Raw genomic sequence first — 26,231 nt, 5'->3', positions numbered from 1 at the left:
ATGCTCTAACCACTGAGCAAAACCGGCCAGGGCCTAAAAAATATTTTTAGAAAGGAGGAGAATCTCACATGCTTCCTAAGAATTTAGATCCGCTCTGGACCTTTTCCAAAGCCGACTGCCTGGTTCTCCCACTGGTACCTCCCCGAGCGAAGCTGTCCCGGGAGGGCCTCCTACCAGGATGCAGACGTCCGGCCGATCGTGGTTGATGGTGGTGATCAGGTCAAGCAAGGGGTCATACGTGATGCTGTCAGATGTGGTGTATGGCCCACAGGCCACCAAGACCATGTTTTGCTCAAAATCTAAGACAGAAAGGATTGTATGGTGTTGATTAGAAGGACAACTAGGGAGAAATGCCACAGGGTTCAATTAATTGAGTCTCCTTATGTGTGCAATTCTGGGAACCCAAGAGGAGCAAGATCTCATCCCCATCCTCACAGAATCCTCAACCAGCAGGTGCACAGGCAGGTATGCACATAACTGGACCGCATGACAGGCGCACTTCCAGCAGTGAGTGAAGCGATGGGAAGAAAGTGGCAGTCAGGAGAGAACTGATCAAAGGATATTTACTTATAATATTTCCCCCCTGTATACAGGTATTTTTAAATGGATTTTTAGAGAGAGAAACATCAATCAGTTGCCTTCCATACAAGCCCCAAATGGGACTCAAACCCATAACTTTTTGGTGTACAGGATGACGCTCTAACCGAGCAATCTGGCCAGGGCTCCCCCTAATTTTTTTTATTGTGGTAAAATACATTTAACATTAAGTTTGCCATCTTAACCATTTTAACATTTCAGTAGTATTAAATACATTCATGATGTGCAGCCATCACCACCAGCCATCTGCACAACTCTTCATCTTGTGAAACTGAAACTGTCCCCAGTGAACACTAACTCCCCACTCCCCACTCCCCCAGCCCCTGCCACCCACTATTCTCCTGTCTGTCTACGAATTTGATGATTCTGGGTGTCTCGTATGAGTGGGATCATAAGTATCTCACTTTTTGTGACTGGCTTATTACATTCACCTAGCTACACTTGTAGGTAGAATTTTCTGGAGTAAGGGCAAGGCAGGGTCCTGAAGAGCTGTGATTAGTGTGTTCATTGTGAGGGGTATCTGATGGTTCAGCGTGGCTGGAGCATGTGGTATCCTGAGGAGTCCAGGACAGGCTGGGGTGCAAGGCTTAGAATGGGAGGGTGTTGCGTGACGGGGTGCAGGGGCTTGCTGTGCACCAGCACCCGCCATACGGTGCCCTTTTCCTCACAGAATCTGCTTTCCTTTCGGAGAACCAGCCGTCTCCTCCTTAAAGCAGTCTTGGGGGCTATGAATTAGGTGCACTGTCCTCCCCTAGCCGAGGGACAGACACGTGATCCAGTTTCAGCCATTCTTACTCTCCTCCCAGGTTCTGGAATCCCGAGGTGAACTATCCAAAGATAGGAAAAAAGCTGGAGCTGACCTATTCCTGCAGAGGTGACTGGATGAGACAGTTGGGGAATTCCTGCTACCTGGACACATGGAGTTGCTAGGTCCTTATCTGGTTCTAGCCTGGATTTCTAGCCACCTGTCCAGCCTGTGAGCTACCTGGACTTCCTCTAACAAATTTTCTTTTTCTTAAGGTAGTCTGAACCAGTTTCAGTAGCTTACAACAAAACAACAAAATCCAAAGATCCCCGACTTCTTAACATGCAGCTGTGTTCATTTCCCAGGTCTGCTGTAACAAACGACCAACTTAGTGACTTAAAACAACACATATCTACTATTAATAATGCAAGAGATCAGAAGTCCTAAAACCAAGGCGTTGGCTAGGCTGTGTTTCTTCTGGAGGTTTGAGGGGAGAATGTTTCCTCGCCTTTTCTAGCTTACAGGGGGCTGCTTGCATTCCTTGGTTCACAGCCCCTCCTCCATCCTCAAAGCCAGAGACATTTCTGGTCTCTCTGAAACTGGTCCTCCAACCCTCCCTCTGATAAGGACCCTATCACTATACTGGGCCTCCATGGATAATCCAGGATAACTCCCCACCTCAAGACCCTTAATCATATCGGCAAAGTCCCTTTGGCCACATAAGCAACAAGTTCACAGGTGGTGATACCATGACCCGAGACAGAGAATTCAAGGGGAAGACTAAGCTCCATACAGAGCAGGGGACAAAGTTAAATTTGGTTCTGAGGTGCCTACAGGAGATGTAAACCTGGGGCAACTAGCAAGTGCCAAGAAGGCAAGGCTCATGTCTTACTGTCTCCATGAGCACCTCACTCCGTACCCTGCTCCCAAAACATCGTTGACAACTTACTCAGCTGCTTCGGAAGGCTTCCCTGGCACACAGCTCAGGCTCTGGGAATCTCAACCATGTTGATTTTTTTCATTCTCTGAAGCTGATCTAATGCCACCATGCTACTAATATGGCCATAAACACGTTTCCTGATAGAATGCACAGTATTATTAATTCCTAAATTTCATTCCTCATTCTAGGTCATCACCAAGAACGGCCTCATAGACTACCAATGTGCACAGGTGTGGGCCATCTCACGGTGAATCTTCAAGTCCACCTTCCTTACAAAAATGCTTTCATAACTATTTTAAAGCAAAGTTTGTTAAAATTTCTTTTTGTCGCCCTGGCCAGTTTGGCTCAGCGGTTAGAGCGTCGGCCTGCGGTCCAGAGAGACCCGGGTTCGGTTCCCGCTAAGGGCATGTACTTCGGTTGCAGTTTGTCCCCGGCCCTAGTTGGTCGTGCGGGTGGCAGCCACTTGATGTGTCCCTTCACGTCGATGTTTCTCTCTCTCTCCTTCCTCTCTCTCCCTCCCACTCTATCTGTACAAAATATGGAAAAATATCCTCTGGTGAGGATAAAAATAAAAAATAAAAAATAAATAAAAAATAAAATTTCTTTTTGTCTTTTCCCATCTAGTTTAGTTACCAAACTCGAGGCTTTCTTAGAAATTCATCTAATTTTTTTGTGTGTTAACCCTCACCCAAAGATATTTTCCCATAGATTTTTAGATAGAGTGGGAGGGAGGCAGGGAGGGAGGGAGGGAGGGAGGGAAGGAGGGAGGGAGGGGAGGAGAGAGAGAGAGCGAGAGAGAAACAACAATGTGAGAGAGACAGATCGATTGGTTGCCTCCTGCATGACCCCAACCAGGGCCAGGGATCAAACCTGCAACCCTTCGGTCCACAGGCTGTGCTCTAACCACTGAGCCACTAACCAGGACTTCATCTATTTCCCCCCCCCCAGATTTTGTACAGATTGCGTGGGAGGGAGAGAGAGAGAGAGAGAGAGAGTAACATCGACGTGAAAGGGACACATCGAGTGGTTGCCACCTGCACGATCCAACCAGGGCCGGGGACAAACTGCAACCGAGGTACATGCCCTTAGCGGGAACCGAACCCGGGTATCTCTGGACCGCAGGTCTACGCTCTAACCACTGAGCCAAACCGGCCAGGGCTATTTTTTTTTTTTTTAAATTTTTTTCCTTTATTGATTTTAGAAAGAGAAAGGGAGAGACAGAAACATCAATGACAGAGAACACCGACTGGCTGCCTCCTGCATGCCCTCCACTGGGGATCAGGTCCACAACTTGGGCATGTGTCCTGACCGGGAATCAAATTGACGACCTCTTGGTACATGGGTCAATGCTCAACTACTGAGCCACACCAGCTGGACTCTAACTTTTTTTTTTAAATCCTCACCCGAGAACATTTTTCCATTTTTTATTCAGGTACAGTGGGAGGGAGGGAGGGAGGGGGAGAGCGAGAGAGCGAGAGCGAGAGAGAGAAACATCGACGTGAAAGGGATACATTGAGTGGCTGCCACCCACATGACCCCAACCAGGGCCGGGGCCAAACTGCAACCGAGGTACATGCCCTTAGTGGGAACCAAACCCGGGTCTCTCTGGACCGGAGGCCAACGCTCTAACCGCTGAGCCAAACTGGCCAGGGCTGGACTCTAATTTTTTAATAAAATTTTTATTTTGGAATAACTTTAGACTTATAGACAAGTTGCAAAGGCAGGACAGAGCTGCCACATGTATACCTTTCACCCAGTGTCCCCTAATGTCAGCATCTTTCCTACGTTTGTCAAAACTAAGGAATTAATGCTGATATATCACCGTTAACTATTCCTGACTTTATGTGTATATCACTAGTTTTTCCACTAATGTCCCTTTTCCAGAACACAATGCAGGATACCGTGCTGCATTTAAAGAAATTCCTTTTTAAACAGCTCCTAGTTTTCCTTTTTCAAAGCAACCTTCAAATATCTATTAACATTAGAGTTGGATGACGTACTTTCTGTACTCAGAGCCCAGGTGGTCAGACCCCTGGACCCCCATTGGGGTCTGTGAACCCGCTATGTGCTGGGCCTCCTCACGGTGCTCTCACAACTTAGGGAGCTTCCTTGGGGCCCGAGGGACCACACCACTGCACCCTTGCCCACCACCCTCATTGTTGGCAAAACAATGTTTGAACAAAAACTTACCTCCATCCTCTTCGGTGGGCTGATAAAACGGAAGCGGCACACCCTTAAAAACAGGAGAGAGGCAAAACTGAAGTCTTGCCCTAGGCATTGCTGTTGGTATGGAAAGGGGTGGGCACTGAATAGGGGCCTGTTGGCGGGTGTTTTGCTCCTTGGAGCTAAAAGCATCGGCCCGCAGAGAGTCCTGGGTTCAGTTCTCCATAAGTGCACATACCTGGGTTGCAGTTTGTCCCAGCCCTGGTTGGGGCCATGTGGGTGGCAACCACTCAATGTGTCTCTCTCACATAGATGTTTCTCTCTCTCTCTCTCTTCCTCCCTCTCTCCCTCCTGTTCTATCTGAAGATAAATGCAAAAATGTCCTTGGGCGAGGATTAAATAAATAAATAAAAATAAAAGCTCACAGAGCCAATGGTACTTGCCATTTCCCTTTATTTGCTCAGAGTGGCAAAGAAACCCAGAAAATGGGAGGTCACAGCCAAACTCATAAAATACCCAGCAAAAGTGGGAGAAAGTGGGAGCGTCCTTAGTAGGGAGGGGAAAGCATTCTATGAAAATCTGTGGAGGATCACTGCCTAGAGCCAGGGCAGGTAAACCAAGGCCTGTGGGCCAAATATGGCCACCACCTATTTTTGCACATAAAGATTTACTAGCACACAGATACTCATTGGTTTACAGATTGTCTATGGCCACTGTTGTTAAAATATTTGCTGGCTGGCCCTCTACAGAAACAATTTGCTAACCCCTGGCCTAGAGTAGAGATAGGTTGCCACTCTAGAGATAGAGAATTGAGAAGAAAATAAATAGGTTCTTTTTTTTTTTAAATCCTCACCCGAGGACATTTTTGCATTTATCTTCAGATAGAGCAGGAGGGAGAGAGGGAGGAAGAGAAAGAGAGAAACATCCACGTGAGAGAGACACATCGAGTGGTCGCCACCCACCCGACCCCATCCAGGGCCAGGGACAAACTGCAACCGAGGTATGTGCTCTTAGCGGGAACCAAACCCCTGACTCTCTGGTCCGCGGGCCGACACTCTAACCGCTGAGCTAAACCAGCCAGGACAATAAATAGGTTCTTAAAAAGGACAGGCTAACTGCACACCTATGCCCGTGGCAAACCTGGAGGGAGGGTGGGGGACCGCTGTGGTACCTCGTAGAGTTTAGTGGCAACAAATTTTCTACCAGTGGTGTTGATCCCTTCCATGACTACAACCTGAAAGACAAGAAGCGAAACAGGGAAGATAAACAAGAGGCCAGGAATAAATTATTTTGATATAATTAAAAGTATTGTCCAGTTATGCTCCTTTTGTAATTGTAAACTTGGGAGTATTTTTCTGGAAAACAAATTAAAGGGGTTGTGTTAGTAATAATAATTATTCTTCACACAGATGACCTAATTTTTATAACAATCCTATGAGGTAAGAATTATTATTTCTATTTTACAGATGAGGACACTCTGACTAACTAACATGGCCATAATCACATACCTCATGGCATGGAGCTGGGATTAGAACCTGGGCATCAGATTCCAGGGCCAAGGTCAGAGCACACAAGGGCAAATCGGAACCCCACACCAGTGTCCACTCTTGGGCCTATGCTCCAGCCACACCTCCTGGCAGCAGAGGTCGAAAGCGAGGTGCAGCATGCCAGTGGTGAAAAGCTCATTCTCAGGGCCACAGCCCATGGCACATACTACGGAATAAAGAGCATGCCTGCTCCCCATCTCACCTGCCCAGGAAACAGAGAGTATTCTTTGAGCTCAGATAAATCCACTGGAACTTGAGCGCCAGAGGAATGTTCCCGGTCTCCCTCCAGAATCACTGATTTGTTGTTCAGCTTCCCATTGCTATCACAGCCAATCTTGCCCAGCAGCGTGACAGGCTCCTACCAAAGGAAGGTTACAACAAAAGACCCATACAGTCTTTGGGACAGAGGCTCAAAATCTGAAGTCAACAAGGTGAATAGCAAAATCCCAAATAACAACACATTATTTTGGTGGGTTATCATTTTGACTCTGAGGTGACAAGCATCATCGCTGACCCTCAGGGGATATTGGAACTCTTACAGGGCATCCAGTTTGCCCACTCAATGCTTGAGCCCCTCTATATGGCTACCTTAACCTTGAGCAAATCTAGTGAAGGGGAAGTTGCCTCCGTACCCTCAAAGCAGCCCACTGCATGTCTGGATAGTTGTAACTGTTAATAATAGCTCATGATGCCTGGCCCGTGTGGCTCAGTGGATTGAGCGTCGTCCCATGGACTGAGAGGTCCCAGTTCAATTCCTGGTTAGGGTACATGCCCGGGTTGTGGGCTCGATTCCCAGTAGGGGGCATGCAGGAGGCAACTGATCGATGTTATCTCTTTCACATTGATGTTTCTATCTCCTTCTCTCTCTAAAAAAATCAATAAAAACGTATTTAAAAAAACATAGCTGATGTTTAATGAGCTTACTAAATAGCAAGTACTGTTCTGAAGGCATACAAATATTGACTCATTTAGTCCTCACAACAACAGTGAAGTGGTTACTATATTACTGTATCCAATTTACAGATGACAAAAATGAGCAATAGAGACACCAGACAGTTTAGTCAAGGTCAAACAGTGGGTGAAGCCTGGGTCTGAAGCCCAGAAGTTTGGCTCTAGAGCCATATCCTTTTTTAATTTTAATTTAAAAATTTTTTTTTATTTTTTGGCATGTGCTCCTAGCGGGAACCAAACCTGGGACTCTCTGGTCCACAGGCCAACACTCCAACCGCTGAGCCAAACTGGCCAGGGCTAGAGCCGTATTCTTAACCACACATGATACTGCCTCTTAACCGGAAGTTCTTCATTAAATTAAGCTGAAACTTCTCTTCCTGTGGCTTCCTCTGCCCTGTTCTCACTCCTTGGGGCCAACGGAGGAAGTCTAATCTTTTCCCACAATAGCATGCATCCCTGTGCCCCCTCCACTACTTCCCCCCCAAACTTCCTCATAACACATAGTTTTACATTAAAAAAAATCTTCCCCAGCTGGTCATTCTTCTCTGAATGAAAACATATGACTGAGGTACCTTATAGACTCTTCTAGACACATCTCCCCTTAGATTAAAAAACATTCTAGGGCCCTGGCTGGTCTGGCTCAGCGGTTGGAGCGACAGTCCATGGACCAATGAGGCGCAGGTTTGATTCTGGTCAAGGGCACGAACCTCAGTTGTGGTCCAATCCCTGGCCCTGCTTGGGGTTGTATGGGAGGCAGCCAATCAATGTACCTCTCTCACATCAATGTTTCTCTCTCTCTCCCCCTCCCTCCCACTCTATCTGAAAATCAATGGAAAAATATCCTCGGGTGAGAATTAAAAAAAAAAAAGACACCACAGGCAGCAGCTGGTTCATAACAACAGAGACCAAACATAGAAGAGACTGTGTAAGTCATCATTTCTGGAACTTCTATCCTTGCGGGTGTCCCCACATTCTGACACTTGATTGCTTAAGGCCTCCCATCTTTGCTATGTGCGCAACCCAAACCCAAGTGCAAAGACAATGGCTGTGTCTGGTCACAAAACCAGAGAGCATCTGTAAGTCTTTTTTCAAAAGAACTCATTTTACCAAATCCAACCAGGATACATATTCTAACTAGCATGTAGAGAAATGAAAAGGGAAGCAAAAGGATGCTTTTCACCATGGATTGGAAAATACAGTACTAATTAGAAAGGCCTATTTAGAACAACTCTTACTTGTGCTGGAACTAGAACAGGAGTAAAAGCTTCAATCTTGTAATGTTCCTTGAGTTCACTGCCAAGCTCTTCTATCTTACAGGTCAGAACTGAAATCCCGGAGGGGAAAAAGTATTGTTTAAGACATTTCACTTGCCAAGAAGAGAAAATACAGCACATTGTCAAACATTAACGCCAGTCATTTTACAGAAGCAGGAAGGGTGCTTAGATCTGGCCAATTCATGCTTTCTAACGCCCTAGCCAATTTCCCCATACTTGGCTGCTGAATCTGGCCTTCCATTGGCCACAGGGGATCATGTAGCACAGTTCCAGGCAGTCAGCACGGAGCCCCACCCCATAGCCTTCCTTCTACTCAGGTCGCCAGGGAGGGTTAGGGCAAGTCAAGCCCAACCTTGACAGTCTTCCATTCTTCACAAGGAAGAAGTCATACAAGTGTTTCTACTTTAATACTTTAATTGGCTTCCTTTACATAGTTTAAGTGGTTGTTACTGGGAAATCATTATGTGCTTTTCCTTTAGCACTTTTCCTTAGCAAAGGGAAGTCACTTGGGAGAATTACTGAGAGTATCATCTCACATTCTTCCACTAACAGAGGCACCCAGAGGACATCTACCAACTGAACATATTCAAAGGCAGCCCTGGAACTTGTTCTGCAGCCTAGCCGAAGCCTTGCTACTTACTCTAAACCCTTCCAGGTGGTTTTATATCGTCCAGAATTTCAAAGGGAAAAACAATCACCTTCTCGAATGTCTGCGAGCTTCTGAAACATGAATTTGTAGCTCCCAGTTAGTGATTCTGGACACCCCAAGACTTTCAGGCTGATGACACCAGCTCCTCCTCTCCCGGACCAAGATACTCCCTGTGCTGAGCCAAAGGAAGTAACCACTTCTCCTCGGTTATTTCTTGAGTTGTATTTCTGAGAGGGAGTAGCACTAATTGGAAGCAAGAGAGTTGAACGTTACTGTGTTCATATATACAGGGAGAGAGGAATAAAAGGAGGTTATCTTTTGGAAAAGGGGATTGGAGAAACCTCAAGCTAGGGATCATAAATCTAATCAGCTTAATGGGGTCAGACATACCCCAACCTTCAAGGAATTTCAGGAATGAGGGGCTGAGGAATACCAGGTTGAGCAATACCAAACATGTTAGAAAAGAGACAGAGACATATTTTCATAGGTCCTTCCCCTGGCTTAAAACTAAACAAAGCAAAACTAAACTCAAACTCTTAACTGATTAAAAAGCAAGATTCAAGTACCATTTTCTTTTCCCCTCTCGTGACTATTTAGCATTTATTAGAATATCGTCAGAGCCTGGAACTTTAGATAAGCCAAAGGTTGCTGTAGAAATAGCACCTCACCACGTAGCTCAAGGTAGAAACAACAAAATGAAGTTAAGTGGAAAGAATCAACTTTCCAGTGTCCATGGAGGTGGAGATGTAATGAATCTGGTCAGCTGGTGAACAAACATTCCCATTCTCCAAGGCTCAACTGACATGTTCTCATATTTCCAGGGGGGTCAATTACACCCCCAAGAACACTCAGACTTTGCTATCTTCTTAGATGAGAGCAAGGTCTTCCAATCCTTTGGCTGTGAAAATAACTTACAGAGAGGTCTATTTAAAACAGGCTTATTTAATGCACCGAAACTCTGCAGCAACCAGCTGTGTGTGGGCCCCACTGCAAGAGGTGCCAGCGTTCCTTCTTCCACAGACAGGCTACAGAAAACGACTCAATTAATTATCTCTATCTCCAGAGCTGCCTCCACCTGAATAATTTACAAGTTACTTTCATAAATTACAAAACCAGCTTCTGATGTCGGCTTTATTAGCGTGCATTTAACAATGACTAGGTAGCATATCCCTGACTTCTCTAAGCCCCTCCCCGCAAAGCTCCGTGGGCCGTCCATGACCGCTGGCCCTTTAAGGCCCGAGCAGCCGTACAAAGGCCTACAGGTCCCAAAGGACTGCTTGTTCAGAGAATACGACTACTGTAGTGGTGCCGGCCCCTAGGAGAACCATCTCTATGCACCAAGTTTCAACAGCACCCTTGTAAGTCTAGACAGATTGCTTCTAAAAAGTTCAAGAACTCCCCAAAACAGTAGTGGACCACGGAGGTCAAATTGTCCTTCAGAATCCAATGACGGCTCTACCGCCTGCTACCACCTCCTTTCTAAAGTGAGAGAGCTAGGCAGCCATGTGGGCGTCTGGCTCCGAGGGAGGAACATCCGAGATGTGGTAGAGCCGACGATTCTCACTTTATGACGCACTAATAACAGCGGGATAAAGACCAGGGCAAAAACAAGATATCTCACACAGCAGCCTCTGGAACAGCGCTCTCGTCTAGTAGTTTGGACTTTCAAGTTTTAAGGCAGAAGACAATAAAATTGTACCCAATTAAAAAAAAAAAAAAAGGTGACAGAACTGTCTGGCCGGTCTGGTTCAGAGGTAGAGCATCGACCCATGCACCAAGAGGTTGCCAGTTTGATTCCCGGTCAGGACACATGCCCAGGTTGTGAGCAGAGCCCCAGTGCAAGGCATGCAGGAGGCGGCCAACTGATGTTCTCTCTCATCGATGTTTCTCTCTCTCTCCCTCTCATTTCCTCTCTCTCTAAAATCAATAAGGAAAAAACAAAAAACGAATAAAGCGACAGAGCTTAAACACCTTCAGCTCTGCTTGTCTAGAAGCGATCAAAGCTGAGATGGTGACCCCTGCAATAGCGTTTCCTCGATGGTTGTTCCTTAGCCTCCTCCAGACACGGCACGCGGCCGCCCCCGGCCGCCCCTAGCAACCTCTCCCACGAGCACAGCTCTCACCTACGGAATTCTCTAATATGAGCCGTGTCATTTATGGATTTCAAAGACATCCCAGTGAGCTCTGTGGATTCAACTGCAGAAGCGGCAGCAGGGACAAAATACCCATTAAGTCAGTGCAGGTTCACAGGGACAAGAAAACTCTCAAACTAGCTGTAACCTGAGGTGGCACAGTGAACAGGTTATGCAACATTATGAACAAAGATATGTGCTTTTCTTTTTTAAAATATAACTACTTTCGATAGAAAAAGAAAAGAAAACAAAAGAAACCCAACAACACACGAACAGAAGCAGGTGAAGGGCCCTCCGCCTCCACTGGCAGGACTGGGCAGACTCAGACCTCTGAATAGACAGGTTGTTTCCAGTAGAGGATATCAGTTTCTGATCTAGGAAACGAGCCCCAGAAAAGTAGGTGGAAAGTGAGTTTCCTTGATTACTGGAAGAAACAGTAACTTTCCACACAGGAAGAGAAAGCAGGGGGCAGAGAGCAATGAGCTTTCCAGCCAGTTCATGGGGGCAGTATCCGTCCACCCCCATTTAATAAGTCACCCCAGCTTGACTTCATGGTGGAGTCAGCCTCCACCAGATAACCACAGAAACAGGAGGGCAGGCCAGCTTTTTGGAAACTGCATTAATTCATACCTTGGAGAAAAACTCGATGGCAAGAGGAGCTGATGGGGGCTGCGAGTAGACATCCTCCTTTTTGTTAGGGGGGTTTCTGGGGTGGTGACAGCTCGCTTCTGAGAACCCTAGAAACAAAACAGAAAACAAAATCCCAGTCCCTCTAGACCCAAGTTACTAATTAAATGTACAGATGCTTAGGACTGGGTCTTAAGGTTCCATCTGTGGAGCATAACCCCATACAGAAATCTTCAGCAGCTATAACCCAGAACGTATCAGAATACTGTCCCCACATTGAAGGCAATCATGAAAAAGTGCCAACATTTCCTAAATAGAACTGCCCAGTGGGCAATCTGTGCCGTCATATGGTTCAGCCACCCCCCGCCCCCAGGTGTGAGTTTAACAATGTGTGGGTTTTGGCCTGCATGGACGCATTTTCCTGAGAAGGGATGGGACTGTGTCACTACTTATTTTGGCAAAGTCTACCACACATTTTCAAAATTAAAGAAGGGAATGACTCAAGGCAGATAACATGACTGAGCTCATACTTGGAGAGTATTTAGCAAATATCTCACTGATGGTCACTTTTTGGTTTTTGCTCATCAGCAAGAATCCAAAGATATGCCTAGAATGGAGGATGAAGCCCACAGTCCAGAGACACATTGCTCCCCAAAGTCTAGGATAACTGACGGACAAAGCGAAGGCAAAGTCCTTGCCTAGACTGCAGCCAGCAGGCCAGCCAGTCTGCCAGGCGCTCTCTGCCCTGGGGCTCCTCCTGGCTGCGGGTCTGAGTCATAGCACCACATCTGCCCACTGTGGCACTGCGAGAGGGACCCAGGAGAACAGTCAAAATCATCATTAAGGGGCTGGAATGGAAACTAGATTTTAAAACTCTTATGCTACCACCCTATAAACAACCATTTTATTATTATTTTTTAATATTCACCTGATGATATTTTTTTCCATTAATTTAAAAAAAATACGTTTTGCCCTGGTTGGTTTGGCTCAGCAGATCAAGCATTGTCCCATGGACTGAGAGATCCGGGTTCGATTCCTAGTCAGGGCACATGCCCCGGGTTAGGGACTCAATCCCTGGTGGGGGGTATGCAGGAGGCAGCTGACTGATGTGTCTCTCTCACATCGATGTTTCTCTCTCTTTCCTTTCTTCTCTAAAATCAATGAAGTAAAAAAAATTAAAACAAAACAAAACCCCCCACTACATGCCAGTTTTTTCTCTTGTACTGAGAAATACAGAGGGTACCCTATTCTCATATAAGCACATTCTCACACAACACAGGAACCCAAATTACAGCCAAGGATGTCAGTTTACTAATTTACTAGAAATATAATACTGATGATATGGGAACTTCAAATCCTCATACTAACACATTCTCTCCTGTCAGGCTGGACACGTGGAAACCCAAATTATAACCCGAAGATTTCTGGTGAGCACAGAGGCAAAAGAATAGCTGTCAACTGAACAAGCCAAATATTTCATGCTGCTAAGCAAACCCACTGACATTCACCACTATAACAGGAGTACCTGCCCCAAGACCTGACAAGGGCAGGCGACCTCAGCCCGGCACTGTATGTGTGGAAAGGCCACATCTGGCACCATGGCTCTCTCTCTTTTTTTTAATCCTCACCCGAGGACATTTTTCCATTTTTTGTTCAGATAGAGTGGGAGGGGGAAAGAGAGAGAGAGAGATACATCGAGTGGCTGCCACCCGCACGATCAACCAGGACTGGGGACAAACTGCAACCGAGGTACGTGCCCTTAGCAGGAACCGAACCCAGGTCTCTCTGGACCGCAGGCCGATGCTCTAACCGCTGAGCCAAACCGGCCAGGGCGGCACCATGGCTCTTTTATCACACTGCCACTGGTGCATGGTCTAACAGTGATCGAGCAGTTTCCACGCAACAGGTACTAGTCTAAGCGTATTACAGAACTCAAGCCCAGACCCATATTACATCTCCTCTGAGCTTCAGACATGTATTTCAAATTGTTTGTGCTCATTTCAATCCTACTGACTGAGCTCTGATTCCATGGTCATGAATTCTGATCTGTAAGTGAACCTTCCAAGTACTTCTGTAGCAGGAATGGGGTGTCTCCAAGGTGGCACCTCAGGCTTTGAGAGGGTACATAGTTCAATAGTAAATTTGCATCTGACTTACACATCGGTCTGAGAGCTGAGTTACCACGAGTTAATCCCCAAGAATACAATGAACTCTGGGTACACAGACAAGTTAGATCAATTCTGGAGCTCTGAAGTTGTCAATCAGATCAACACGGTGGTGGTCCCAACAGGTACTGCAATTCCATTTAATGCTACCGAGAGAGCCAACCAATCGCCCTCTTTCAGGTCTGTCCTTCAGCAACTACTGAAGTGGCAGGCACTGTGAGAACAGCACTGACCAAAGCAAGTCTCTGTCCTCAGGAGCTTACATTCTAATGGAGGGAGACAGACTAAACCAAGTAAATATATAACATGTCTCATGGTCGTAAGTTCTATGGCAAAAAATGAAGCAAGAAAAGAAAATAAAGGAGAGAAGAAGAGGGGGTTGCGATTTTAGGCAAGTATGTTCCCTCTGACAAGGGGACATATGAGGTGCACCCTCATGTTTGGCATGTTTGAGGAAAGCAAGGAGACCAGAGTGAGAAGAGATGTGGGAGGAAAGAGGGAGTGGGGACCAGCTCAGACAGAACTTCACACACCCACAGACTGAATTTACTAGGTTAGTAAGTTATTGGGGAAGATGGAGAGCTGTGAGCAAGAAAAACCTGGCCTGACTTTCATTTGAAAGGAACACCCTGGGTGCTTGTAGAGAATTGGTTAGAGATGAACAAGGCAGAAAGGGGCCAGGGGACCAGTTAGGAGGTTGTCCCACTCATTCAGGAGTCAGGGATGCCAGGGATCTGGTGGTGGCAGTGGAGGTGGTGAGAAGGGCCCAGATCGTGGAAGGAGAGCTGGCACAGAAGTCGGATGTGGGGTGAAAAGAAAGACTCAAGGAGGTCTCCAAAGTTCCTGACCGGAGCAAATGGAAGAATGGGGTGCCTTTGATGAGATGTGGACCCTAGGAGAGGACCACCTTTACAGGGAAAGAAAGTGCTGACTTTATAATCTCTAAGTAAAATCTCACTATTTCCTTTCATACCTGGTTTTGTGAGCAACTTCACAGGGTACATTTTTCGCTTTCTTCTTCTCCATAGGCACAAACTATTTACCTTCTTTCTTACCATGTGATTTACTTAAAAAAATTAAGGCTTACTTCATGTTTATGGATTTCCAAAAATTTATTTTGTATAAAGAGTAACTATATTACTGAATACCTTGCATTGGGCTTGGCTCTTTACATATTCAAGCCCTGAGATAGTATTATTATTCCCTGGCTGTGAGCTTCTGGAGGGAAGAACTCCTCCATGCCTGTTTCATTCACTGTCCATCACCTGGCACATAGTAGCTGCTCAGTAATGAATAATGAATCCTAATTGTATAGGTAAGGAAACTGCAGCTCAGAGAAGAAAAACAACTCACCCAAGGTCACCTAAGCCTTTTTTTTTTTTTTTTTTATCCTCACCCGAGGACACTTTTTCATTCCTTGTTCAGATAGAGCAGGAGGGAGAGAGAGAGAGAGAAACAACGATGTGAAAGGGACACATAGAGTGGCTGCCACCCGCACGACCAACCAGGACCGGGGACAAACTGCAACCGAGGTACGTGCCCTTAGCGGGAACCGAACCCGGGTCTCTCCGGACCGCAGGCCGACGCTCTAACCGCTGAGCCAAACCGGCCAGGGCACCTAAGCCTTGACTCAGGCTTTGAGGGCAATGCTTTCCCACTACCTACTCTCTGTCACGCTGGAACCCAACACTATAATTGGATTATTCGTTTACAGTACCTCCACCTGATACAATGCATAACTATTAAAAGGAGTAGTTATGACCCTGGCCGGTTGCTAAGTGGTTAGAGCGTCAGCCCATGGACCAATGAGTTGCGGGTTCGATTCTGGTCAAGAGCACATACCTCGGTTGCGGTTCGTCCCCGGCCCTGGTCGGATTGTGCAGGAGGCAACCAGTTGATGTGGCTCTATCACATTGATGTTTCTCTCTCTCCCTTCTTCCCACTCGGGTGAGAAAAAAAAAGAATAGTTACGGAGAAATTGTATTTATAAAAATTCTATGATTTGTTTTTGTTTTTGTTACGTGCCCCCACCAGGAACTGAACCCAGGACTCCCTGCTCTGCAGGCCGACACTCTAACCACTGAGCCAAACCGGCCAGGGCTGATTTGTTAACTGAAAACAGCAGGATAACGAAATGTTCACAAGGACATCATGTAAAAACAGGTATGCATGTGATTAAGAAGGAAGATGCAGAAGAGGAAATATGGTAGGAAATATATGGAAACTGAGTGGTTAATTTTCCCCCTCAGAACTTCAAATGTCATGATGATTTTAGAATAAAGAAAAAAACACCACTTAAAAATGCAATCTCCAAACACTAAACTCACCTTAGAGGGTGTAGCATAAGAGTTCAAGAGGGTCTCATCTTCTTCCTCCACTTCTAGTCTAAAAATATTGGTTAAGAAAAATAATAACAAATTTCCACTAAAATCTAAGGCAAGGGTTGACTAAATAGAAATCTGAACAGTAGGTACTTTTTCTTTTTGTTTTTAAACAACATATGCAACTGTAAAGAAATTATAAAATAGACTCTGGCCTGAGGCAAAAACCTTCAGGAGAAAGGATACAGCTCTTGTATGGAAACAATGTCTCTGGCTCCCGCGTGCCCACTGTCCTTGGAGGCACTGTGACGAGGGACTCTCGACACTCTTTTGCTCAGAAACTGAGGAATAAAAGATAATGACTATATTATTCCAAAGTCAAGTATTAGGGGAGGCATTTTCTACAGTCACGAGGTAATAACAGGCATTCGAAATATAATGAAAGATATAAAATTCCTCAAAGTAAGAATTAAGGGCCACACAATCGACTAAAAATAGAGACTTATTTTGTCTCTTTTAAACGAGGCAGCGGAGAGAGGCAGATCTTTGTGAAGACCCTGACTGGCAAGACCATCACCCTTGAGGTTGAGCCCAGTGATACCACTGAGAATGTCAAAGCTAAACTCCAAGACAAGGAGGGCATCCCGCCTGACCAACAGTGTCTGATTTGTGCAGGCAAACAGCTAGTGGATGGCCGCAATCCCTCAGACTACAATATTCAGAAAGAGACCACCTGCACTTGGCGCTTTGTCCCAGGGGTGGCATCATCGAACCCTCCCTCCGCCTGCTCGCCCAGAAGTACAACTGCGACAAGATGATCTGCCGCAAGTGCTGTCAACCCCGGCAAGAAGTGCGGCCACACCAACAACCTTCGCCCCAAGAAGGTTAAAAAAGACTCCTCCACCACCTCCTCGGGCACACAGGGCAGCCTTCTGCCTGAACCCTGTGACTCTGGGACCTCAATAAAGTTTCTATTTTGTTGACTGGAGCAGTAAAAAAAACAACAACTTATTCTGTGACAGTTTCTCTATAACACATAACAATTCTAATCATAACACCAATTTCTTATTAAAAACCTACCACCTGCTGGGCACAGTCCTAAGTGATTTACACCCATTTTTATTTAATTCTTACAATAACCTCCCAAAATACTGATTACTAGAACCACTGACAGAAGAGGGAACCAAGGCTCAGAGACATTAAGTACTTTGTCCAAGCTCACATTGGGACTGCAACCAGGTCTGATTCCAAAGTCCATACTCTTTTCAATATATCCTAGTCCCTCCACTATAGAGCAGAGATGGAGAACCACACAATGAGTTTCCTTACATTGTGCTCTTACCTCACGCTCAAAAGAGCTCAGGGTCTCCGAGGTAAGGCAGTCTTTCTTTGTGTTGGTGTAGGTCAAGAGCTCGCCCACCATTCCCTCCACATCCTGTTCATACAGAACGCACAGCTCTGCCACTGTGGAGGGAAAATTGGACAAATAAGAACTTCATTTATTTCTTGCAGCTTTCACCTTGAAAAGAGGAAATAGTCTTCTATTTATTCAATCCATATTTATTCAGCACCTACGAGTGCCAGGTACTGTTCTAGGCATGAGAATACAGCAGTGAGCAAAACAGAGAAGAATCTTGTCTTCACGAAGCCTACTGTTGGCGGGAGACAGAAAACAAACAAATAAGTAAAATATGTAGTGTGCTATGTAGAAAAATAAAGCCAAGAGAGAGATCAGGGAGTTGGGGAAGGGCATGGCAATTTTAAAATATTTTTTTCTTTATTGATTTTAGATAGAGAGGAAGGGAGAGGGAGAAAGACAGAAACATCGATGAGAGAGAACAATGATTGGCCACCTCCTGCATGACCCTCACTGGGGATCGGGCCCACCTATGCATGTGCCCTGACCAGGAATTGAACTGGTGACCTCTTGGTGCATGGGTTGATATTCAGTCACTGAGCCACACTGGCCGGGCGAGAGGAAGACTTTTGAGTAAAAGCTTGAAGGAAGCAAAGGAGTGAGTCTCACAGTGTTTAAGAGAAGAGCTTTCAGGCAAAAATTCTGAGGTCCAGCAAGATCAGCAAGGCCACTGTGGCTGGAATGCAATGAGGGAGGAGGGAGGAGACAGAAATGGGAGGGGAAAGGGGGTGCAGATTGTTGCTATTACAATTACTCTGGGTAGTATTCTGAGCAAGATGGGAAATTGCTAGAGGGTTTGAAAAGAACAGAACAGTAACATGATCTAACTCCCATTGACTGAAGGGGACCGGGCAGAATCAGGGGAACCGATTAGAGAATCATGGTAAAATCCAGGTGAGAGATGATGGGGGCTTGGATCAAGGTGGTGGCAGCAGGTGGCCAGAAGTGGTGGGACTCTGGATAGGAAACATCCTAAAAGTAAAGTCAGTGGGATTTGCTGACTGGACATGAGGCTTGAGAAAAGAAAGATGATGCTGTGTTTTTAGCTTGAGCACCTGGAAGGTTGCAGTCACTATTAACTGAGGTGGGGAAGAGAGCAGGAGGAACTACTTTGAAGAGAGGTATGCGACACCAGGAGCTCAGTTTTAGAAATGTAGAGGTCCATTTGACATCCAATTGGAGATGTCACGTAGGCAGTTGGCCAGACCAGCCTGCAGTTCACGCAAGAGGTCTGTGCTAAAATATAAATGTGGAACTCATCAGAAATACAGGAATGTGCCCTGACCTGTCTGGCTCATTGGAGTGTCAGCCCACACACCAAAAGGTTTTAGGTTCGATCCCGTCAGGGGCACGTACCTATGCTGCAGGTTTGATTCCCCCATGTGGGAGGTAACCAATCAATCTCTCTCTCTCCCTTCTACTCTCTCTCTAAAAAAACCAAACCAAACCAAAACAAAACAAAAAAATCAATGGAAAAAAATATCCTCAAGTAGTACGGATTAACAACAACAACAAAAATATAGGGATGTAGGGAAGTAAAGTCATGAGCCCAAGTGAGATCACCAAGAAAGTGAGAGTATGTTATAGTTCAAGACAGGAGCAGGATGAATCTGCAGAGCCTGGGAAACGGTGACAAACAAGGTGGGAGAACAACCAGTAGTGTCTGAGAGGCTGAGAGAAAATCATGTTTTAAAGGAGGCAGATGTTGCTGATAATTCAAGATGAGGACTGAAAAGTCACCACTGACTCTGGCCAGGTGAAAGTCATGAACAACTTTGAGAGAAGCAGTTCCAGTGTATTGATGGAGATGAAAAAGAGGACTTTTAAGGAGAAAAAATGAAAGCAAGTATAGACAACCCCTTTGAGGACATTTGCTATAATTGGGAAAGGAAGAATTGAAGTGGGAAGTGGGGTCAACTGAGTATTTTGAAGGCAGTAGTAAGAACTATGCTATTAAGAAAATAATCTTATAGAGAGAAAAATACAAAATATATGCGAGGGGAGAATTACAGGCCCCTTAAGAAGGTGAGAACAAATGGGATTCAGGACTCAAGAGGAAGGTGAGGCTTTCCCTGGGAGTGTGGAGAATTTATTCATTGTAATAGGAAGAAAGGCAAGGTATAGAGCATAGAAACAGGTAGGCAGGAAGACATAATGGCTTATAGTTTACAAAAGTTCTCTAATAGCATCTATCTTTTTGAGCAAAACAGAAAGTAAATTCATCAGCTGAGAGTGGGACAGAAAGACGTTAAAGGAGAAGGTGGAAACCAGTCGCTTGGAAGACTCAGGATGAACAGACCAGGGAAATATGGTATGACTGTCAGGCAACATTCAAGTCTCACTGAGGTTGGCGATTATGAATTCAAAGTCCAGTATTCCAACACCACTGCCAACGTAGTCAGTCCTACGTGAGGTAGAAGCCACAGAACCTTGGGCTGAAGCCTTCACAGATTTGGTTCATACAACTAATTTCTCTTGTTTTGTTTTGTTTTTTTAAATCCTCATTGGATAATACTTTTTCATTGATAGGGAAGGAGAGGAAGAAAGAGGAACATCGATGGGCTACCTCCTGCATGTCCCCTACAGGGGATCAGATGGAGCCTGAAACTGGGCATGTGCCCTGACCCAGAATCAAACCGGCAACATTTTGGTGCATGGGATAACAGTCAACCAACTGAGCCACATCGGCCAGGCCTAATTTCTCTTGTTTTGACTTCAAGCTCACATAATAAATGTCTATCACTGGGTTTCTCATTTAAGTCTCATTTTAGAAGAGAATGCACTGGGAATAAGAACTTCGAGTATTCTGGTTTCTCATGAGAAATTAACACTTTAATATTTATTTATATATTTTTTTCCCTTTACTGATTAGAGAGAGAGAGAGAGAAAGAGGAAGGGAGAGGGAGAGAAACAGAAACATCAATGAGAGAGAACATGGATTGGCTTCCTCCTGCATGCCCCCCCACTGGGGGTTTGGCCCACAACCTGGGCATATGCCCTGACTGGAATTGAACTGGTGACCTCTTGGTGCATGGGTTGACGCTCAATCACCCAAGCCACACCAGCTGGGCAACACTTTAATATTTAAAAAGAAGTTCAGCCCTGGCTGGTTTAGCTCAGCAGTTAGAGCATCAGCCTTCGGTCCAGAGAGACCTGGGTTCGGTTCCCGCTAAGGGCACGTACGTACCTCAATTACAGTTTGTCCCCGGCCCTGGTTGGGTCATGTGGGTGGCAGCCACTCGATGTGTCCCTTTCATGTCGATATTTCTCTCTCTCTCTTCCTCTCTCTCCCTCCCACTCTATCTGAACAAAAAAATAAAAAAATGTCCTTGAGTGAGGATTAAAAAAAAAAAAAAAGAAGTTCAGCCCTGGCCAATTTGGCTCAGGGGTTAGAGTGTCGGCCCTTGGACCAAAGAGTTGCGGGTTCGATTTCAGTAAAGGACAGTACCTCACTTGCTGTTCATCCCCAGGCCTGGTCAGGGTAGTGTGGGAGGCAACCGGTTGATGTTTCTCTCTCTCCCTCCCTCCCACTCTATCTGAGGATAAATGGAAAAATATCCTAAGGTGAGGATTAAAAAAAGAAAATAAGTTCAAAGTGTTGATGAATGGTGAAGGCAGGTGCACATTCATCCCATTTCTAAAACTGAGAACTCTACATCTCCCCAGACTTTACTTTAACCAAGTCCTTACATGGCCCCAGGGCCTGGCCAATACAATGGACCAATATGATGGAGCTCTGGCCTTAGGGCGAGGAGACTGGATTCATAGACCAGCTATGGGTTCATAGCTCAGCCTATTAACTCTCCTTGTCTGTTTCTCCATCTGTAATCATCTGACAAATTCTCTAAAGTCCCTTCCAAAGCTAAAATTCAATTTTAGGAACTCACCTCAAGGGACTCATATTTGCACAGACTACTAACAGCTTTGATGAGAAGCGATGGATCAGCAGAAGTTTAAGGTGTAGGGTGGGAAGAGAGGAGCCAGGAATAAAAAGCTCCATTTCAAAAGCTCACACCTCTGGTTTCGTTGTAGAGACTTAAACAATTTCCAACCTGGAGATGCCAGCGGAGCCCGGTGCGAACCCGGCATGTCCCAATTCCACCTCTCTGAAACTGCGTTGATTTAAAACCGCACTTCATATTCTTATTTTTGAGTTGGGGTCCAAGCAGTCCTCTGTGAGCATTTCGAAGTCCCCCTATCCCAAATCTCAAAACTCAGTTTAATTTCTCTCTCACTCACCGAGACTGATCTAGGGGAGGTGAAACCTGGACGCGCTCCCCTTTGGGTTCTAGGCGGCTGGGAACACCGAGCCGCCGAGCGTGGGCCTCGGCTGGGGTCCGGGGAGGGGGCGAGGGACTCACATTTCTCAGTCAGAGACTCGTCGCAGTCTAGGCCGAAGATCTCCAACTCCTTTGCCAGCTGCTGAGCGGACACGGTCATGGTGACCCAGGAGAGGGGGAGGTCCACCCGGTTCCGACCCGGGTCCAAGAAACCCACGGGCGTGGGGACCGATGAGAAGGACGCGGTCCCTCTGATCCTTTCGCCCTCTGGGGGACTGAGATGGAAAGTGGCCAAATAGCCCCACACCTCAGGCGGTCAGAAGGCCCCAGCAGTCAGTCATGGAGAACGCTTTTTTCTTCTACGTGGGTGAAGCCCCCAAACGCCCAAAGGAATGGAGCAGAAATCTCAAGAAGTCGCTCTCCTGGGGAGAACGGCCTACTCCCTATTCCCTATGGCTGAACATCTATCTCATTGACCCGCACACCACAGAGCAGCCGGGAAAAACGCGCCAAATGGTTTGTGCACACGCATGCGCGAGACCGGGCTCAACCCCGCCCCTTCCCCTCTGCTTTCCCCTGGTTCCGGGGCTCCGCGCGCGTCCGAGAGCGCGTGCGCACAAACTCCAACCCGCCCGCGCGCGCCCGCACACGGTGGCGGGTGCGCCCTACGGCGGCTGCGCAGTGTCTCTCCCAGGCCGCGGAAGCCGGGTACCCAGGCGTGTAGGCCCCGACTCTTGGCACCGAAACCGCGTCTGGGTGCTAGCCTCTTGGCGAAGACCCATGACGCACGAACATCATCCAATAGTCCTGTGCTTTGGTGCGCAGGTGCTGTGTACATTCCCTCAACTGTCCCAAGCATTCTGTGACCTACCCACGAGAGGAAGGCGCGTCTTCCCTGCTCTGTCCTGTCATCTCTGCGCCTCACTAATCTGATAAGGGCGGCTTCGTTAGAGAATGTGATTCCCTGGTGATCATCATACTTATCACCTTGGTCCCAGCCACAGTGATAGGTCTATTTTCTGAATCGAGCATTTTGGTAGAAAAGGAGCGGAAAGCGGACAAGTGACTTAGTTTTGGAAGTTAGGTTTGGATGCCTTTGGGATTTCCAGGTAGAGGTGCCCAGTGGGCGCCTGAAAGCTTGGGAGTGAAGATGGCTCACTAAGAAGAGAGTTTAGAGGTAAAGTGAAAAGAGGGTCCGCCCTGGCCGGTTTGGCTCAGCGGTTAGAGCGCCGGCCCACAGACGGAGAGTCCTGGGTTCAGGTTCCCATAAGAGCACGTACCTCGGTTGCAGTTTGTCTCCGCCCCGGTTGGGGTTGTGCGGGGGGGAGGGGGGCAGGGGGGCGCCACTCCATGTGTCCCTTTCACGGCGATGTTTCTCTCTCCCTCCCACTCTATCTGCACACAAATGGAAAAATGTCCTCAGGTCCTCCCCCAGAAATATCTCCTAGTTCTTTTTTTATAACTACTTTTAAGATTTTTTATTTATTGATTTGAGAAAAAGAAATATCCATTTATTGTTCCACTTATTTATGTATTCATTGGTTGCTCCTTGTGTGTGCTCTGATTGGGGATCAAACCTGAAACCTTGGGGTATTGGGAGGACACTAACCAACTAAGCTACCTGGCCAGGGCCTCTCCTAATTCTTTGAGCCAAAAATCTCCATAGGCTCAACTTAGATCAAATAACACTCTACCTATGGGATGTTAGGCATCACACTCTGCCAATGGGATGGTAGATTGGTAGAGTCTTTCTAGAAAACAGTTTGGCAACATATATCAGGAGCTTTAAAAATGTTCATTGCTTAACTAATCATTTCTTTATTTGTTTTATTTTTTAATCCTCACCTGAGGATATTTTTTTCCATTGGTTTTTAGAGAGAATGGAAGGTAGAGAGGGAGAGGGGAGAGAGAGATAGTAAAAAAACATCAATGTGAGAGAGACACAGGATTGGTCGCCTCTGGAACACAGTGGGATCAAACCTGCCACCCAGGTATGTGCCTTTGACTGGGAATCGAACAGGAGACCCTTTGATGCTCCAGCTGACACTCTAACCACTGAGCAACACTGGCCAGGGCAGCATTTCTTATCCTATGTAAATCAGACAAAGTTTTATATACAAAGATGTCTGTCATGACCTTATTTACAGTATTAAAAAAAAAAAGAAAACGGAACATTCAAAGGCAGGGGCTAGTTGAGGAAAGTAGGGGTTTTACCAAAGCAGTGATTCTTGAGACTGTGCCAAAGAGGCCAAAGACTCCCAGGGGACGCCTCAGGACAGGACATGGAAGACAAGGGTCAGGCAGGAGTGAGAGCACCTCAGGAGGGCAGTGTGGAGCTGCTTGTAGTCTGCATATTAACTAGAGTAGGTCTGGGCAGGCTTGTGGAGAGGGAAAACCCTTTACTCCCCCTAAAACCTCTTCCTGGTGGGGACCAAGGGCAGAGGGTGAGAGCAGTCCACCGGGGTACAGGCAGTAAAGGGTGTATTAGCTTTCTATTGCCACAAACTTAGTGGCTTAACACAACACCCAGTTCTGTAGGTCAGAAGTCAGAGCACAGTTATTAGCCAAGCTGCTTCCTTTCTAGGGGTTGCTTTCACAGCCAGAGAAACTGTCTTTAAAGAGCCCATGCTTTAGGTCAGGTCCACCCAAATAATGTCCCTTTCTCAAGGTCAGATGATTTGGGACCATAATTACATCTGCCAAATCCCTTTACAGCAATGCCTAGATTAGTGTGGAGTGGGCGCTATCTTAATATGAAAAGATATTGACTCAATAGAGCCCAACACAGAAAACTAAAAACCAACAGATGAAGCTATTGAAACAATGGCTGGATCTGTTTTGAAATATGTAACAACCTGCCCTGGCCAGTTTGGCTCAGCGGTTAGAGCGTCGGCCTGCGGTCCGGAGAGACCCGGGTTTGGTTCCCGCTAAGGGCACGTACTTCGGTTGCAGTTTGTCCCCGGCCCTGGTTGGTCGTGCGGGTGGCAGCCACTCGATGTGTCCCTTCACGTCGATGTTTCTCACTCTCTCTCCCTTCCTCTCTCTCCCTCCCATTCTATCTGTACAAAAAATGGAAAAATATCCTCGGGTGAGGATAAAAAAAAAAAAAAGAAATATGTAACAACCTTCAATATAATAATTACTAAAAATAATGTCTTATGTAGGAGGGGGAGTTAAAGAATTATCTGCTCTGAGTGTCAAATAATCTAGGTATGACACCAACCCTCCTCCCTCTTTTCAATCCTTTTCTGAATTATTTGTTGCCTGTTCTTGTCTGGAGGTGGGTGGTGGGTTGATAGATTGGTTCTGGTCTCTTGTAGAAAGCTGTCAAGAGCATGTCAAGATCTTCTCTCTGGAATGTAGGGTGATTTGCTGTGTATTTTATTCAGATAGCAGGGAAAATCTCTCTCCACATCCTGTTACAGATGCTTGATGGCCATTTGGATTTCCTCTTCTGCGACCTGCATGTTTACATCTTTTTTTTTTTTTTTAATTAATTTTAGAGATGGAGTAAAGGAGGGAGAGAGAAACAACATTGATGTGCGAGAGATATATCGATCAGGTGCCTCCCATACAAACCCCTCCCAAGACTGGGATCAAACCCACAACCTAGATATGTATCCTGACCAGAATTGAACCCACAACCTTCCCAGGCATGATACTCCAACCAGCTGAGCCAGGGCACATGTTTACTTTTTTTTTTTTTTAATCCTCAACCGAGGACATTTTTCCATTTTTTGTTCAGACAGAGTGGAAGGGAGAGAGAGGAAGAGAGAGAGAGAGAAACATCAATGTGACACATCGAGTGGCTGCCACCCACACGACCAATCAGGGCCGGGGACAAACTGTAACCGAGGTACATGCCCTTAGCGGGAACCGAACCCGGGTCTCTCTGTACCGCAGGTCGACGCTCCAACCGCTGAGCCAAACCGGCCAGGGCTACATTTTTTGATCTTTGCCTTTTCTTACAAAGCACCAGGAGCTCTTGGTAGATCATAGACCAGGTGTCAACTCAACCATTCCACTGGCAAGTTGGGAATAGTTTTCACATTTTCAAATGGCTGAAAACATCAAAAGAATAATATTATTTTATGATGTGTGAAAATGATCTGAAATCTAAATTTCAGGATCCATAAAGTTTTATTGGAACACAGCCATGGTCATTTGTTTATGGATGGTCTATGGCTGACTCTGTGCTACAAAGACAGACGAGTAGGCAGCTAGCAAGTGGAAACAAAGGTGTAGTGCATTTTCAGCTCGGTTTGTATGTAATTAAAGCCACCGTTCTTATACATTCCCTATTTTAATTTAATTTAATTTAATTTTCATCTTCTCCCGAGGACATTTTTGCATTTATCTTCAGATAGAGCAGGAGAGAGAGAGGGAAGGAGGGAGAGAAAGAAACATCCACGTGAGAGAGACA

At 46.1% G+C, this 26,231-nt stretch overlaps 1 protein-coding gene and 1 pseudogene across 8 annotated transcripts in view; one reads left to right on the top strand and one right to left on the bottom strand.

The window, feature by feature from the left end:
• POLA2 (DNA polymerase alpha 2, accessory subunit) overlaps window positions 1-22,002 on the bottom strand; it is a 29,597-nt gene extending 7,595 nt beyond the window's left edge. For 2 of the 8 annotated variants that reach the window (XM_036258528.1, XM_036258529.1), the window contains exons 1-11: window positions 21,890-22,000; window positions 17,454-17,575; window positions 16,358-16,452; window positions 16,118-16,175; window positions 11,629-11,735; window positions 8,916-9,109; window positions 8,179-8,267; window positions 6,195-6,350; window positions 5,586-5,679; window positions 4,473-4,562; window positions 175-299 (exon numbers count right to left, since the gene is read on the bottom strand). In XM_036258528.1, the coding sequence (XP_036114421.1) occupies window positions 175-299; window positions 4,473-4,562; window positions 5,586-5,679; window positions 6,195-6,350; window positions 8,179-8,267; window positions 8,916-9,109; window positions 11,629-11,735; window positions 16,118-16,175; window positions 16,358-16,452; window positions 17,454-17,575; window positions 21,890-21,968 (1,209 nt within the window). In that variant the 5' untranslated portion in view covers window positions 21,969-22,000. Of the gene's footprint in view, window positions 1-174; window positions 300-4,472; window positions 4,563-5,585; window positions 5,680-6,194; window positions 6,351-8,178; window positions 8,268-8,915; window positions 9,110-11,628; window positions 11,736-16,117; window positions 16,176-16,357; window positions 16,453-17,453; window positions 17,576-21,889 lie in introns of all 8 variants that reach the window. The other 6 variants (XM_036258530.1, XM_036258531.1, XM_036258532.1 and 3 more) reach the window with 6 other exon arrangements.
• Window positions 16,470-17,094, top strand: LOC118627739 (annotated as a pseudogene).
• Window positions 22,003-26,231: the final 4,229 nt, after the last annotated feature.

Source organism: Molossus molossus, unplaced genomic scaffold (genome assembly GCF_014108415.1).
Source record: "Molossus molossus isolate mMolMol1 unplaced genomic scaffold, mMolMol1.p scaffold_m16_p_13, whole genome shotgun sequence".
Lineage (NCBI taxonomy): Eukaryota > Metazoa > Chordata > Mammalia > Chiroptera > Molossidae > Molossus > Molossus molossus.
This window is presented reverse-complemented; position numbering and strand designations above follow the sequence as displayed.